This window comes from Antedon mediterranea, chromosome 2 (assembly GCF_964355755.1).
Source record: "Antedon mediterranea chromosome 2, ecAntMedi1.1, whole genome shotgun sequence".
NCBI lineage: Eukaryota > Metazoa > Echinodermata > Crinoidea > Comatulida > Antedonidae > Antedon > Antedon mediterranea.
The window spans coordinates 39811660-39828587 of NC_092671.1; the positions used below are offsets into that span (position 1 = coordinate 39811660).

The 16928-nt window shown below is 34.5% G+C and overlaps 1 protein-coding gene across 1 annotated transcript; it reads left to right on the forward strand.

Annotated features, from left to right (window-relative positions):
- The first annotated feature begins 5500 nt into the window (after positions 1-5500).
- On the forward strand, positions 5501-14978 carry LOC140041102 (ras-related and estrogen-regulated growth inhibitor-like). The gene is made up of 4 exons (XM_072087493.1): positions 5501-6037; positions 9995-10051; positions 10955-11031; positions 13535-14978. Exons 1-4 carry the CDS (start codon positions 5941-5943, stop codon positions 13964-13966), a joined length of 663 nt encoding a protein of 220 aa, XP_071943594.1. The 5' UTR covers positions 5501-5940; the 3' UTR covers positions 13967-14978.
- The last annotated feature ends 1950 nt before the right edge of the window (positions 14979-16928 follow it).

Here is a 16928-nt window from a genome sequence, read left to right on the forward strand (position 1 = left end):
AAAAGCTGGTTTCTTCCTTTACTATACAAGTTAGGCGATAAATTACAATCAAACACTTACTTTAAGATGATTAGGTTGGACGGTTATAGGGAGATGGACTTTGTTTGGATCCAGCGCAATTGGTAGCCAGGAAACGTGACGTCACACTTTTTCTCCCTATTGGTTGGAAGATCCATCGTGAATACGGGATAGAAATGAACCACGCACATATTCTGCGTATTATATTCTGCGTATTATATTCTACTCACATATACTACGCACATATTCTACACACATAATCTACGTATTATATTTTACGCACATATTCAGCGTATTATATTCAGCGTATCATATTCAGCGTATCATATTTCACGCACATATTCAGTGTATTTTGCCTCACTTATTAGCTTTATCACTCATCCCCTCCCACCGACGAAATCGAATTTTTTTCAACATTTTGAGAAAATACGTTTGCGAAAACAGTAAACCATGTGCACATTGTGTAATGTTATGCAACTAGAACCATATTCGATAATGTCACCTAGAGGCCACAATAATTATAGATTCTAAAATCAACATTTATATGTCTAATATTAATATATTGGCTTGAGTTATAACTCATGGTATATTCATTTATGCACGGTAGCTTTATGTTATGCAACTATATCCCCTGGGATTATTCATGTTACACCTTATGTAAGTCGACATTCTATAAATGGATGATGATTTACTGACGATAAATATATTGATTTACGTTGATAATATTACCCAAAATGCTATAGTATAAATACATCAATGTATTACCAAGACATTACGACCTCATTGCAAAAATAATTAGAACTCAAATATAATTGATCACCTAGTGTCATCCCTTAAGCCCTGTCTACATTATCAAACGTTATGTGACAAAAAATGTCATATCACTACCATATTTGAGCAAATCACTACCATATTTACATCATTTTTTTTTGTCAAACTAGTTTGATAGTTGAAATATCAATATAGAAAATGTATACAGCGGTTACAGGAATATTTTGAATACTTAAAATTAAAATATAAATTTCCACAATTTATACTGACATGCAAACATACATAACTAATATAAGACAAGATAATGCATGAGTTATGTATTTAATAATAATATCCGAGAAATTGGTAAAATTGCAATTTAGCAGCCAAGTTGACGTCATCAAGATATAAAATATATCATATACTAAAAGAAGAACATGAGTTTCATGTTGTCGTCATCTTCCTGCGGGTCGTCATACACATTCATGTTAATTTTGTTTAGAATGCGCTTGGAGAGAAACCTAGGGAGTTGTTGTCACTGTGAATGATGGTTTTAGGTTTCAAGATGTTTTACATTTACATCTCAACTGGTTTACATTGCCAATAGCACCGTTTGTCATTATGTAGAACAGAACCCCGTGTTTACTTTATGTTTGGGGTACCGTATGTGTCACTCAAAATTAGAAGTCCTTCAAAAATGATACCGATTGTATATACAATACTGTCAACAAAACCGTACCGTATGAGGATTTGAACGCACTATTCTTAGGCTCTATCTATACTATACTATCAAACTAGTTGGAAAAAAAAGTGTGATGTACCCAAATATGGTGGTGATATGCCTAAATATGGTAGTGATATGCCTAAATATGGTAGTGATATGACATCATCTTCATATTTGGGCACATCACATTTTTTGTCACATTAAGTTTGATAGTGTAAGTTGACTGTGCACTACGTGATGGAGATTAATTTTTTTTTAAACTTCATATCGAGAATAAACATCATAATGTTAAGTCTACTACATCTGAGTAGTTTAAAGCATATTTAGGGCATCAACTATGTCATTCTCGTGTTGAAAATTTAATCGTCCATTTGTTGACGGATTTTTCTAAATAAATCAATTATAGCAAAGTTATTCTATAACGAGATTTTAAAAGTGCACAGTGTGACCTCAAATACATTCACGGATATAATTTTTCCCCACCCAAGATTTCTGTGCTGAACTCGTGAATTCAGCTATGTGCTTACTTCTTCATAATTTAATCATAACTTGTGGTGAGTCAAAATATTGCCTAATATTAACTGACACCCTCTCAGTGCTGTCCTCATTGTTGGTCCTGTTAGGGTTTAGGACACCACAGCTAGTATCTAGGTCCAAAACAACGTACGTACACGGGTTACGGATTGTACCTTGCTTAAAAGGATTTATCAGCCGATTTATCACAGGTAAGGGAAGACTAGGAACAAATTGTATTTTAGTATTTTTAGTCGCGACTTTACAGCTCACTATGTCGCTCACTATGTCGGTCGGTCGGTTGGTTGGTTGGTTGGTTGGTCGGTCGGTCGGTGGGTTGATCGGTCGGTTGGTCGGTCGGCAAATACTAACTAAACTTTGAGCACGCGACTGCAGCCATGTATATGTCCTTGTTTGGAAATAAAGAGAATATATAACTGTACTATATTTTAAGTATAGTTAAAATGGTGGCATGCATAAGAGGTATAATATAGTGTAGTAGCAAAAATAACCAAAATTGTACGGAATAACGATTATGGAAACGCAATGTATTAGTACAAACTTGAGCACTGGAGCTGCAGCTTGTTTTCCTGTCAAGTCAATACGGGATATACCTGCAATTAAATCGCTGTATAATATGTGGCCATCGCCCAATGACAAGATCACAGCAGAAGTACCCAGCAACAATTAGAATTAATTAACGTGTAATCTTAGGTACCGTTTAATCAAAGTGTTTGATTAAAAGCTATTCAAATTTCGACGTGACTAGAGTATTATTATTATTAAGTATAACCTTCATGGTGTAAGTTACTTATCGAGATTAATAAAAACCAAATGGGTTTCTGAAATAATCAACCTGTATACAATTTCAAATCTTCCACGAATAATGAAATTTAACCTTCATTTTTTATTAAACTACCCGTTCCATAATAAATCTCATAATGTTCTCGAGTTTGATAATTGGCTATTTCATTAATTTAAAGCATAGTAAAGTAGGCCTACATTATGTTGTTTTTGTTGAACTCGGAACAGCTTTTCAAAGTTGTTTTAATTGGCATTAAAGAAAATAATAACACATGGTATTTATAGTCCTAATATGGCCACTCGTTGCCTTCAATGTCGACACAAACTCTTCCGAAAGACCACGGATGATTGGTCCAGCCTTTTTTACATCTCTCTTTTCATCAGCTGTGTTGATTGTTCCCACGGTTTCATATACTAGTTTTTGTGTATCTAGTAAAACAAATTGACAAATTAGAAGAGTATTTGATGATCGGGTCAAACCACTGGAACGTCAATCTTTAATTGAAAGTATACTTAAATTAATATAAAAACTAATCACTCGAACGTCTTTCTAGATAGGCGTAAGTGAGTGACGTCAAAATGCAAATGATCGAGGCACAGATTGCAGGAGGGCTTAATCAGGATTTATGGCGGTCAAATACGTACCCATACTGGTTTAATGAACAATACAATGTCGAAATAAGTAACATATATATAAAGCTCTGTCTACACTCATGTGTCACATAAAATATGATAGTGTAGACAAGGATTTGGTTTTTTATCGATGCAGCATCAATGACGAAAATAATACTAAAACGTCAAAAATAATTTTGCGGTCAAATTATAAATAAAAATTATAATCTTGATTTTGTTATGATTAGTCAAATTCATTCGCAATATAAAATGTCGAAAGGAACGTTAAGCTCTGTCTAAACTATCAAACTTTATGGGACAACAAAATGTGATGTGCCCATATATGGACATGATGATGTCATATCACTACCATATTTGGGCACATCACTACCATATTTGGACACATTAAACTTGTTTTGTCTAACTTGTTTGATAGTGTAGACAGAGCCTTAGAATACTGTAGTGATTTCCAAAGCTAGGTTTATACCGAGACTTCGCGCGCAATTGCCCGTGCGTCCTTACATTGCTCGTGCGTCCTTGCGTTGCGTCCAAACGTAAATGGAAAATGATTATAAAGCTGATGCCTGGAGAGCCAGCAGGTGTTTTGTTTTTAGAATGGGAAGGATGCAATTGATTGAATCACGGCATGTAACATACTGATGATCGCTCTCTTGTTTCATTTGTACAATTACAGGATCACTGTCGGGAAGCCTTATGCCTGACAGGATCAATATCATGGTGTCATTTTAATAATTTAATAAAACGATAATAAATATCATTCGTATAAAGAAAAAACATCGGGCTTGGATTTCATCTTTCAACTTGTATCGTTAAATCAACATTAAGGTAGCCATATTCACCTTTACAAACACAATACCCTGAGATAAAATATCGCACTACTACTTATATACCATTCTGCCATATTAAGATACAGGTTCATATACTGTAATGATCCAACCTACTTTATCTATCTATCTTTATGTATCTATTGTGGTTTGGTTTGAAATTATATAGGATACATGGAGAGTAGTAGAGTCTGAATGATGTAGGAACATTTGAGATTTAGACATCTGCGCAGGTGTAAATTGCTTATTGCATGACATAATGCATTTAAATATATAGGTATAATGCATATATTTATACGTGATACATGGCTACCAGTAGGTAAGCGACTAAAAAATTTATCAATCGGAGTTCAATACAGTATAGGCCTATTTCTTTGTTTTTGCATAACAACATTGTATATTCGATCGTGACAATATTCAAATAATTTGCGTTAAATGAAATCACATTGGTTACCAGCCTACGTTAGTTCAGTAGATCTCAACAAGCTGAATTGACGCGGCGTAAAGTATGTGTTGTGTTTATACTTTATACTTGTGACAACACTACTAAACCCAAGATGGCGGAAAAAGATGTTTATAAGTCGCGTTTAATGGAACTTATTAAAATAGTTTGATCAATAACAATTCTAAGAATCCTCTTAAATATTTCGACAAGCCTCATTCCGCCTACGTTGTTTTAATAGTAGGCCTACTGAGCTCCATTTGCTGGCATAACGAGTATTTATGGGTTTTTTCCAAACCCATACAGTTAGGTCTACCTGGTGTTTTGCATCAAATAGGTGCAAGGGCCTCTCAGTAGGTCGTTAGGTTTAGACATCATAATTGCATGTTTATTACATTCATAGCATAGTTTCATTTAATATTATTTTCCCGATACCCGTGACGTTTTAATTTTTCAAGGTTGTATCTACGTTCAAAATCACGCGCGGTGGTACAATGCTTTTGTGGTCACGTGCGCAGCTTATACAGTGCGCTTTCCTATTATGAATGCGCGCGTATATAACCAGATAAAACCGGTCGTCCAACACATCTACTAAACACGTAGCTCTTTTGTTATAGTTCCAATATATCATGTTCCAATTTTTTTTAAGTAGGTCTGTTTACCCTCCAGCTACTGTTTAATCGAACATTATTCGCAGAAAGCTATTGACGTTTTGCTGATGGTAATTTATCTGCAACCTCGGGTGGAACGACTCTGAACTTGTTACGTGTCTTCTCTAGATGTTTGAGGGCGTCTCATAATATTGGAAGGCCGAATAAACGAAACGAATTCATTCGGTGACTTGCCGGTGACTTTAGTACAACTACAGTATTTAATTTTCACTAATATTTTGTTCACCACAAGTTATAGAAAATTGAGATTCAAAACAAGGTACCATCTATCATTGAGTATAGTAGGCGTGGTTACCGCGTTAATTATCTGACGTCATTTCAACTACTGTTCACTTTTCATTTGTTTTTGAGTGGCGCTTCTTCTCACAGAGATGATTGGACATTATCACGTGGTAGTCATTTACTAAATTGGATCCCTTTTTACGTTTATAAATTGAGTGCGAGACACTTTACGTATACGTAGTCTTCCTTCACGAGGAATACACCACCTCGACATTTTGATCCGATCTCAGTGAAGTGAACAACAATTGATGTGGTTGTTGTCGCTGATATAGAGGACTTATGAAACACAAGGGACGTGACATGGCAAACTCCAGGAAGACGTATTCACGAGAAATGCTGTTTATGATCGTAGGACAAGACGGTGTCGGCAAATCAGGTAAGATAATAATTTGTTATTAAATTACTTTTGCTTTAAACCTGGCCAGTGGGTTCTTTTTACCTCAAAAGGGCACTTTTTTTTCCACAAAAATTGGCGACAATTATAAACGCTATATTGATGCATATTTATCATCACTGTTGGCTTCTTTGGAAAATGGGATTTCAGAAAGGGGTTCCTTCAAACCCTTCCCCCGGGCAACTGAATTGTTTAAACTGTGTTATTTGATCGGATGTTCGTAACATTACGGTTGATCATTGTGCTAATGTGCTACGCATCGATCATCTCTGACATACACCAAGTAATTAAAGTCTTGCTCGTCGTGAGCATCGTTTACAATCAACTTAATTGTTAACGATGTTCGTTGGTGATGTGATGACAAGGGTTTCGGTGATTAAATACCAAATGACGACGATGATGATGACGATGATGAGAATGAAAATGGTCCCAAAATGTCGTTGATGAGAATGACAATGTTAATGATGAAGAAGTTGATGAATCGATGGTAATGGTGAATACTGCACTTGTGCTTATTTTGTATCCAGTTTGGTTCCCACTAGCGTCGCAGCGCAAGCACGTTACGCAACGTAAGTGATTTGACCAATCACAAGCGATGGACAATGGCTTGTTATTGGTCAACTCGATTGCCTTGCGCGTACGTCCTTGCGTTGCGTCTCTGGTGGGAATGTATGTTTTATTTTGATCTTGGAATAACAATATTGACGAATGAATGATGAATGAACAAACGCATGAACGAATGAATGAACGAACGCATGAACGAATGGATGAATGAAGGAACGAACAAACGATTGAATAAACAAAAGAAAAAACGACTGAATGAACGAACGAACGAACGAATCAATGCTGATGGTGGATGAGATAATAATGTATTCCTGTTATTAAACTACAGAACACAACATAACGTGTATGCCTTGGGGGGTTGGGGATGCCCCTAAATCTAGAAATGCAATTACTACAGTACGAGTCCCAAGTGGTCGGTGATAAGAATTGCTTGTTTTCAGGAAATAACATGTTGTATACATTGTACACTCGAGAGTGAAGTGCCTTACTTGATTTATAACTTTAATTTTTAAGACCTTTCTCCTGAGAGCGTTTGAAGCATACTTGTCAATCATTAATAGATAACGTAGTAATAATTGAGTTACGGTATTAAAAGCGGATAAGGGTGAAATTGTAAGGGGTCATTAGGTAATATAGTAATAATGAGTTACGGTATTAAGAGCAGATAAGGGTGAATACTAAGGGGTCATTAGGTAGAATCATTATTGGAAAAAAACTAATCTCAATTGGATGACTTTTATTAACTTGACTATAACATTCACATTTTAGACAAATTGGCTATAAGACTATTTTTTAGAAGGCCTAATGTATAGCATACACATTTAAATAAAGAGAATACATTTAGTATTACATCTAACGAAATACTACAGTATTAAATCTAACGAAATACTACAGTATTACATCTAACGAAATACTACAGTATTACATCTAACGAAATACTACAGTATTACATCTAACGAAATACTACAGTATTACATCTAACGAAATACTACAGTATTACATCTAACGAAATACTACAGTATTACATCTAACGAAATACTACAGTATTTTTCTCATTGTTTCATAATACCATTTTCGAAAATTAACATACTTAATGATGATGCTTTAATTTTCCTATAAATAACAAAGCTCAACCACTAAACTATAAAGCTCTGTCTACACTATCAAACAAATGTGTGATGTGCCCAAATATGGTAGTGATATGCCCAAATATGGTAGTGATATGCCCAAATATGGTAGTGATATGCCCAAATATGGTAGTGATATGCCCAACTATGGTAGTGATGACATCATCATGTTCATAAGGACACATCACATTTTTTGTCACATAAAGTATGGTAGTGTAGACAGAGCTTAACGCGCTATTATTAAGTCTTATGCTTCAATGCTGTGCGGTATTCATTTGTGAAAAGAAACAGTACTTATACTGAGGTTCTGTTTATGTGAACGTTTCATTGATTTAATATTTGAACTTCATAAGGAGATTGCACAGGTTTCTACAAGAGCAATAATATGATTAAGAAACGTCTGATGATCAAGTATCCAATAATATTCGACGAGAGCACAAATATAGCACTTAGACGTCTTCAAATTGCATCTGATACAAAAGTTCAATAATCATTTTAATTATAGACTAGTTTAAACGAAGTGTCCAGCAGAACTTTAAAAATGAAAAATGCTGCTCACTCGATGTCATGTGTTAGGAACTACGTACGCAGTGTTGCCAATGTACAAATTCATTCACCCCGATCGTTAATATTGACATTTTTACAAATGCACAATATCTAATATGTGGATTGAACCGCAACAAGGGGGACATAACCTCGACAATCATTACACAAACACAGTACAATCGTTACACAAGAAACAACGGCAAGATATTATTAGGCCTATTTTATATAAAAGTGGAATAGAAATATATCGAGGTGCAATTAAATGTAAATATTTTCGGTCACATGTCAAGAAATGTATCAATTCAAGTGCCAATCTAGCACGTACTTACATTTCTACCACTGTTAAGTAATTTGACAACGACAGGTGAAGGCACATTTTTTTCATTAAATTATTAAGACCAAACAGAGACACAGCAAAAGAACAGTATCAACTCACAGCTGCATCTTTACCATTCAAAACCGTTTAAAATAACATTATCTATTTTAGTGCCAAAGCGTAATAAACTCGCAATTAAAACTAATTCTCGACAAACTGTTAAGTGAATTGGAATCAATCAAAACCCCACACACTCACATCTATGACGTGACAGTTTGTTATTTAATAATATAATGAAACTACTGTTTCCTTGCAGTGAACAGTGTTACAATTTGTATAAAATCTGAATGCCACCACCCCCTTGTAAATTTCCTTGAAACCTTCACACATATCAAAATCAACCACGAAACAATTGCACATCAATTATTACTTGCAAATAAATATACTGTACTACAACATTTAGTCTGGCGGAGTTTTGACTTAATAATACTGTAGTAAAAAGATATAGTAGTAGTTTAGCGTATGTGGCGTTTCATACGTATAATACATGAGCTTGTAAACTCTTTTCAGACAAAAATTGAAACGTCGGCGTGTGAACAAATATTAATAATAATTATTAATAGATAGATAGATTTATATAGCGCAAATACACGATGCGCTCGACAAAAAAAGAAAGCATGGAAAACAAAAGAAAGAGAACAAAAAGACAAAATCACCATGCTAGCACCCAAAGCGGAGTATGGGGATTCACCATCACTCTAACATCGAAAAAGAAAATAAATACAGACTTGGGCCAGCTATACAAAATTCTTCTCTCACATTTTATTGACTGATGACGTGATTTCTAAACACGTGATCAGTATTGTAATTTGCAGACCACTGTAAATCATACTGTCGACATTTTTATGTATACTTTGGGTATATGGGGCGCCACTTAACATGCCTTGCATAAATAATGTCCTAAACTGCGTCCCATAGGACAAATATATGTATGAAGAATAAATTCAATTTAGCTCACATGCAGGTATAAATATTATTAACCGTATAATAATGTAGAGAAACATTCCGGAACTTTACTAATATAAGATTACTGACTAGTCTTCGTGACGACAAATTGCAAAAATGTGTTGATATTAAAGCACATGGGTATAGGGTAATTTGATTATAAACATTCAATATTTCGTAGAGTATTTGTCGCCAGTCAACAATATGCACGTGGTCTTCCTCTAACGCGAACGCAGCGAACGCAGCGAACGCGAACACAGCAAACGCGAACGCAACGAACGCGAACGCAATGAACGCACCTAATTTACCAATCAAGCAACAGTTCGTGATTGGTCCAGCAATATTGGGCTCAAGATTAATAAAATCTTTTTCTCTTTTCAGCGATTGTTGTGAGATATTTGACTCATAGATTTATTGGTGATTATGATCCACAACTAGGTAAGCATCATGGATATGGATGGATGGATCAATTGAAATATGATATTATAAATTGATTATGTTGGAAATCAACCGTGCTGAACGATTGTAAATCATTTATCCACAAAACGTCAGGAGTAATACCTTTGCCACTAAATAATTATTTAGTAATGAGAGTTCATGTTCCACTATGCGCCTGGTGATGTTTAAGTATAAATTACATTCTAATCCCGTGACGTCATAGTAATCGAGTTGAAATGATCGTAATTGTCTAATGAAGCTATAGAGGCTAATAATGATATTTGATGCAAGTATAAAATGCACCGTTGGGTAGGTACGTCTCCCGATAGGTCTGAACCTCTAGATAGACAGTTGAAGATGATTGATTGATCAAGGGTTAGGATATAAATTATAGGAGTTAGAACCTATCCTTTGGAACACCTCTATTTAGGGGACACTTTATTAGTATTCTAAAGCTCTGTCTACACTATCAAACAAGTTTGACGAAAGAAAGTGTGCTTATATGGCAGTCATTTTCCCAAATATGGTCCTACATCATGTACATTGGGCAGTTTGATAGTGTAGACAGAGCATAATATTTGTTACACTTTTGTGTTGGTTGCGTATAACCTTAGCCTACGTGTATTCTTACTGGTGTCAATATATAATATCGAGCACAATTGCAAGTATTGTACGTTGAATCTTCTTTCAATTTGAGAGGCAGATTTCATGGATTACTGTAATAGGTAATTGACGCAAACCAGCGGAAGTCCACTATCTACCTATATTCCCGCCTGTCTTACGCACCGGATCATCCTCACGGATATGTGTACACTATTTAATTGATTTAGAGCAGAAACAACGTTACTACGATATTAAATGCATTACTGTATAGTTCACGTACGTTCAATGGTATCTTTACAGAATCTGTTTATAGCCATATGACCAAGATTGATGATCAGTCGATACTACTTAAACTATGGGATACTGCAGGTGAAAACGTAAGTCCAGTGTCAACTCCAAAAGAGGGTTCGAATAGAGATCCAGGGGCGTCATTCAGATCCAGGGGCGTCATTCAGATCCCAGGGGCACCATTCAGATCCAGGGACGTCATTCAGCTCTAGGGGCGTTATTTAGCGCCAGGCACGTCATTCAGCCCCAGGGGCGTCATTCAGCCCTAAGGGCGTCATTTAGCGCCTAGCACGTTATTCATCCCCAGGGGCGTCATTCAGTTTCATGGGTGTTATTCAGCTCTAATGGCGTTATTAAATTCCAAATGAATCATTTTACTCGCATTAAATTTCAAAGAAACTAGATTTCAAATGTTCTATCAGCCCAAGGAATATTAAACTCAAAGAAATACCGCTAATGGAATTTTTTTTTAAATAAAAATATCTGAAAGTACACCTTGTAAAATAGTTTAAATGATACACGTGATGAATTAAGTTCTTTCGCATATAATGGGTTTCCTCTTCTTGATAATGACAATAATACATTTAAGCGCATTCAACAACATGTTTAACTTTTGTCTACCAACACAGTACCACTGACATTAACTCACGAATTCCTCATTGAACACAAATTACAAAAATGACGTCAATTATGTGATTTGCGTGACTTACTATTTGGTATGTTTACGATGAACTAAGAAACCAAAATAAGCAAGGGACGTTATACTCACTGCTGCAGTACTAAACATGAATAGTCCAACAAAAATAAGAAATCGTCTCCTGAAATATCTAAGGTCATTTATTACAGCATTATGAAATGTACTGCAGACATATGTCACATTCTTAACAGATGTTACATGCATAAAAACATTATGAAAATTTATTAAATCAAAATAAATTGTCAGAAATAGAAAAATCTATCATGGTTATGACATTTAAGCAGTATGACATACTGCACTGAAATAGATGTTCACTGAATTATGGATAACAATCTAATTATCTGATGTTTATTTGAGTCAATGGTCGGAAATAGATGTACGAAAACACGTCCATTTAATAACAAAAATAAGCAATAATCTTTCTAAAATCGACATTCATTTCGCGATGGAAATCTGATGTTTATTTAAACCAAAATAAATGGTCGTAAAGCTAGATGTAAAAACACATCAATTATGAAATCGATGGTAACTACACTCTTTAAAGGTAATACGTTACGACACTTATAATGACGGCCAAATTAAACGTAATGGAAATCAAATGAGCAATTTTATTCCAAGAAATAGTCTTAATTATAAATTGGCCTACGAGGTTTAAATGGGTAATTGATGTAGAAATAGGTCTAATGCAGATACTAGCAATCAATACTAGAGAGACATTAGTTTTCATAAGTCAAATAATCCTAATCTTCAGTTTGTCTTATTTTCCATTATCACAATTCATACCAATTCACCTGTAGGCTATTGTAGGACGTATTACGCGCATACAAATCCAGTATTTCAGTAGAAATAAATGTATGTTGTATATCCCAAGGTATTAATGAAACAAGTAAAAGATGGTTATCAATTGTTAAAAAACAAAATAAAACATTCTATTTCGAAAGATGGGTAACAATCGTTAAAAAATAAAATAAAACATTATATTTCGAAAGATGGATAACAATGGTTAAAAAACAAAATAAAACATTCTAATCCGAGAGAGATACGATGTCGGTCCATAATTCTCTTACGTACACCCTCAATGAATCTGAGAAGATATAATCTCTCTAAAAATTCACCAACTCCTCTCTGTTTATGCCGTTTATACATTACGTCATCCTACTTAATTAATCATGCATAACGGATTGTAACTAGCGCCATCACGTCACAGAGACATAACAAGATTTCCAAAAATACTCTCAAAAACATTTGCTCAGGTCATTGGGACCATAAATTACAATTAATTTTACCTATCATGCATTCCACCAAAATGTTTACACTGTCCTCGAATGTAAACATATCTATATCCGTTTAGTTTTCAGTAACTTCTTCCCTCGGTAAATAATGTAAACATAAATTGTCAAAACGGTAAAACCTTCATAATACACGGAGTTCTAAAGTTACAAAATCACGATCGAATACAGAAATAGGAATTAGTTTGACGATATAATGAAGTACACGAAATTCGAAAATGGTAGGCCTACCGTATTACATAAATGTACTGTTAATGATGATCCTGTCAAGTGTATAACAAAATATAAGAAAATTAATGAAAAAAGGAGTAATACAGAATTCATATATGTAAAAATGTTACTTATGAACTGTAACGACATTTACAAGTTAAATAATACGATTTTATGTAATATGAGATAATATGAATGTGAATAAAAGTGGTGTTTGCGCCACAAAAGAGAGAAAAAAAAAATGTACTGTTAACTAATAATATAATTTATGAAGATTTGTAATGAGAATCTGCCAAAGGTGTTTATAACATTGTAATAATATGAAGTACTATCTTGAGTTAATCATTGTGTACCACCATTTTCTTTTTTAACCACGATTTTCTATTTCTTTAACAGCAAACCGAAGATAATGATAGACACGAGCAAATACGTAAATGCGATGGATTCATATTCGTGTTTTCTCTGACGGATCGGGACAGTTTTAATTGTATGAAAGAATTACGAGATAGAATTATTCGGATCAGACAACCGAACGACAAGATTGTACATTCCATCGTTATTGGAAACAAATCCGACTTGTCTCATTTTAGAAGTGTTGATTCGTCAGAGGGCGCTCTGTTTGCTAAAGAGCTCGGTGGTCAATACTACGAAATGTCAGCGAGCGATGGTTATTTGGACATTGTCGATGCTTTTCAAGATTTGTATAGAGAAATATTTAGGTCTGAAAAACGCGCCAAAGTGAAGAAGATTACTGCCAGGTTGCAATTGAGACAGACCATAAGAAACTTTACAGACAGGCACATACGAGCAAGGACTTATACACTATAATCCACTATTGGGATAAATTGTATAATGGAAATGATCAGACAATGAATTGAAGAGGTGACCTGTCGATAACGAACACACGTACAAAAATAACTTTATTTAAATATAATAATATACGAACACACAGAGTTGATTCAACGAAGTAACAGTGTTAAGGCCAATTTACACAGACGAGCGGTAACGGTAAGCAAAAACGGGTATAGGTTGTCCAACGTAGAATGTGTATCTTTATCCTGAGCGGTAACCGTCCGTCCGCTCCGCGTTGTGTGTAAATGGTCATAAATAATAACATAGATTCTAAATTTGTATTAACGTTACCGCTGTCTGTTTAAATAGGCCTATAAATTGTTCTACAGTAATTTAAAACGTCATTATTATGCCTATAGTATAAAGCTTGTTTCCTCCTTGGACGCAAAACAAGGGCGCGTACGTGCAACGCAAGTGAGTTGACCAATCACAAGCGACAATTGAGATGATCGTAATTGGTCCTTTCGCTTACATCCTTGCGTAGTGGGAACCAAGCTCAATCATGATCATCAGATTAAAGGTAACTAAATTAATACTGAGAATTCTGAATAATAAATTGAATTTATAAGATTAAACATTTTAAATTGAAGAGATGCTGATGCTAAGTGAATTCACAGCCAAATGTGTCCTCTTGCGATTTGTGACGTCAGTTGTCACTTCAAATCATGATCATAGGCTTATTATTAATCATGAAATAAGGACAACTACATTAAAACCAAACATAGGTTGTCTTTGAAGACAGAATTACGGTAAATTACTTGACCCATGGATGAAAAATAATTATTTTAAAAAATCACTTACGTGTATACGTATTATATTCATATAATTATATAATGTATTCATATTATCGCTAACTGCATTGTTAAACGTTCATTTAAGAATAATTTTTTCTTTATTCTTCTTCATGAGACAACATCTGGTATGTTGATTTATGCTTTCAGAATATATTTTTATTTTTTTGTTTAAAGAGTAGGCCTATGTCTATTGTAAGATAATTTGCCTTGTATTTTTTAATAAAAGAATAAATATTGCACAGATTTATTGTAAAGTATGTTTTTATCTGGAAATCCGCATCTTAAAATAGTTACAATTGACAAACAAACCTATTAGCAGTGTATTTAATTATCTCGCCATCTTAGGCCTCGGGTAAATAGACAAGTAAAACACAGTAAAACAGAAACATGTATTTCCTGCTATCCCATTTCAGTTTTATACCTTCTTGTTTGCCATAAGTACGTATTGTTTTCGTCGTTTAGATTTAAATGAGACGCGATATAAGTATCAGTTTCTAGTTTTAGTTTATAAAAAGCTATTTTGAGATTCTTTTATCTATATTCAAAATAAAATCAGTGTCCAAAATTCGTATTACCACCACAACACAATGGGCTCTTTACTTATAACATCAACTTGTTTAAGTTTGATTTATGAACTTGTATGGAAAAGTTTGAATGAGAAACGTACTAATAAAAACAAATTGTTATTCAGCCCTAGCTGCTATGACGTATATTGTTTTTGAGTTTAACATAAATCTCAGGAGCAAGTATTTGGGCGTTAAGACTGTTAGGACAAAGTACTTAAGAAGCTATGATGACGAGATACTGGGCCATTAGAAGAAGAATAAGAGTGTTAGGACTCTGAAGCTATGATGACGAGATACTGGGCCATTAAGAAGAATAAGAGTGTTAGGACTCAGAAGCTATTGATAAAAGACACGGCTGAGGTACTGGGCTATTAGAATAATATCAAAGAGTGTTGGGCCTCAGAAGCTATTGATGAAAAACACGGCTGAGGTAGGCTACTGGACTTGGCTATTAGACGAATATATTAGGAGTCTTAAGCCTCAGAAGCTAAATACCAAAAAGGTACTGGACAAATACTAGGTACGTCTGGACCATTAGACATATTAATATGCTATTGAAATTATATAAGTGGGACAATCCAAAAAAGATAAAACACTTTATGTTAGGACTGACGTTGCCTATTTTTAAATAAGTAACGTTACAAATTACATTGATTATGTTTTATATTATAGGCTTATCGTATAGGAGAGCATGAAAAGAAACTAAATGTACGCCTACTATTAGTAAAATATATCGCTTATGATTGATTGCTGTTAGTGTTTGCGATTTCATCTCCTATGGGCGGCCTAAAAGGTAGTTGATACAAAGTAAACACCGATACATTGAACGTGATCACAATGTATATGCCTCTCTCTAAATGTATGCACATGCACAACCGACTGTAGCACCGAATGAATGCAAAGATACTGCTGATTAACAAGAGGTCGTTTGTTGTTACAAATTTTCTACAAAAAATCACGATTATACATTAGGGCCTATATATAATTATAGCGATTAAATTGGATGAAACAAAAGACATTGTAGAGTGTGTATGGAACGTACAGAAAACAGCGAATTTAAAACGAATCTGAAATTAACCTATTCAAAATATTGTTTCTTGGCTCATTAAAATATTTACCGTTCAAAAGAAACTTTAGTGAGATCCAACTTACCCACTATACTGTGTTGTGAGAGCATGCGCATTGGGTCCAAATATCATTAGTAGCTTCTTATACTTGGCTCCGTAATTTATACACATAATATATTCTGATAATATTGTTTCTTCTGTAAATGTACAGGATACGCAAAGTTTCTTGAGTTAACAAACAACGGTAAGTAAAACAAATACGTCCTGCTTGTTCGACGGTCGGTCGTTGAGAGAGAGAGAGACAAAGAAAAAAAGGTTTGCATGCCGTTCGTTACACCTGCTAATACATGCAAATTGCCTCTACAAAACATATTCAACAATGTCACTGTGTTTGAACCTTCTGATACAGTTTGGCTTAATGAACAATGCAATACAACATTAAATTACCTGATATAGTACAGTTTGGCTTAACAGTGGCATAAAAAATGAAATGACATCATACGATACAGTT

What these genes read in the sequence shown, in the direction of transcription:
- LOC140041102 (XM_072087493.1), top strand. Translation starts at nt 5,941, where the DNA reads ATGAAACACAAGGGACGTGACATGGCAAACTCCAGGAAGACGTATTCA. An exon ending in AGACGGTGTCGGCAAATCAG is followed by an intron (nt 6,038 to 9,994) that starts GTAAGATAATAA and finishes TTCTCTTTTCAG; the next exon opens with CGATTGTTGTGAGATATTTG. An exon ending in TGATTATGATCCACAACTAG is followed by an intron (nt 10,052 to 10,954) that starts GTAAGCATCATG and finishes GTATCTTTACAG; the next exon opens with AATCTGTTTATAGCCATATG.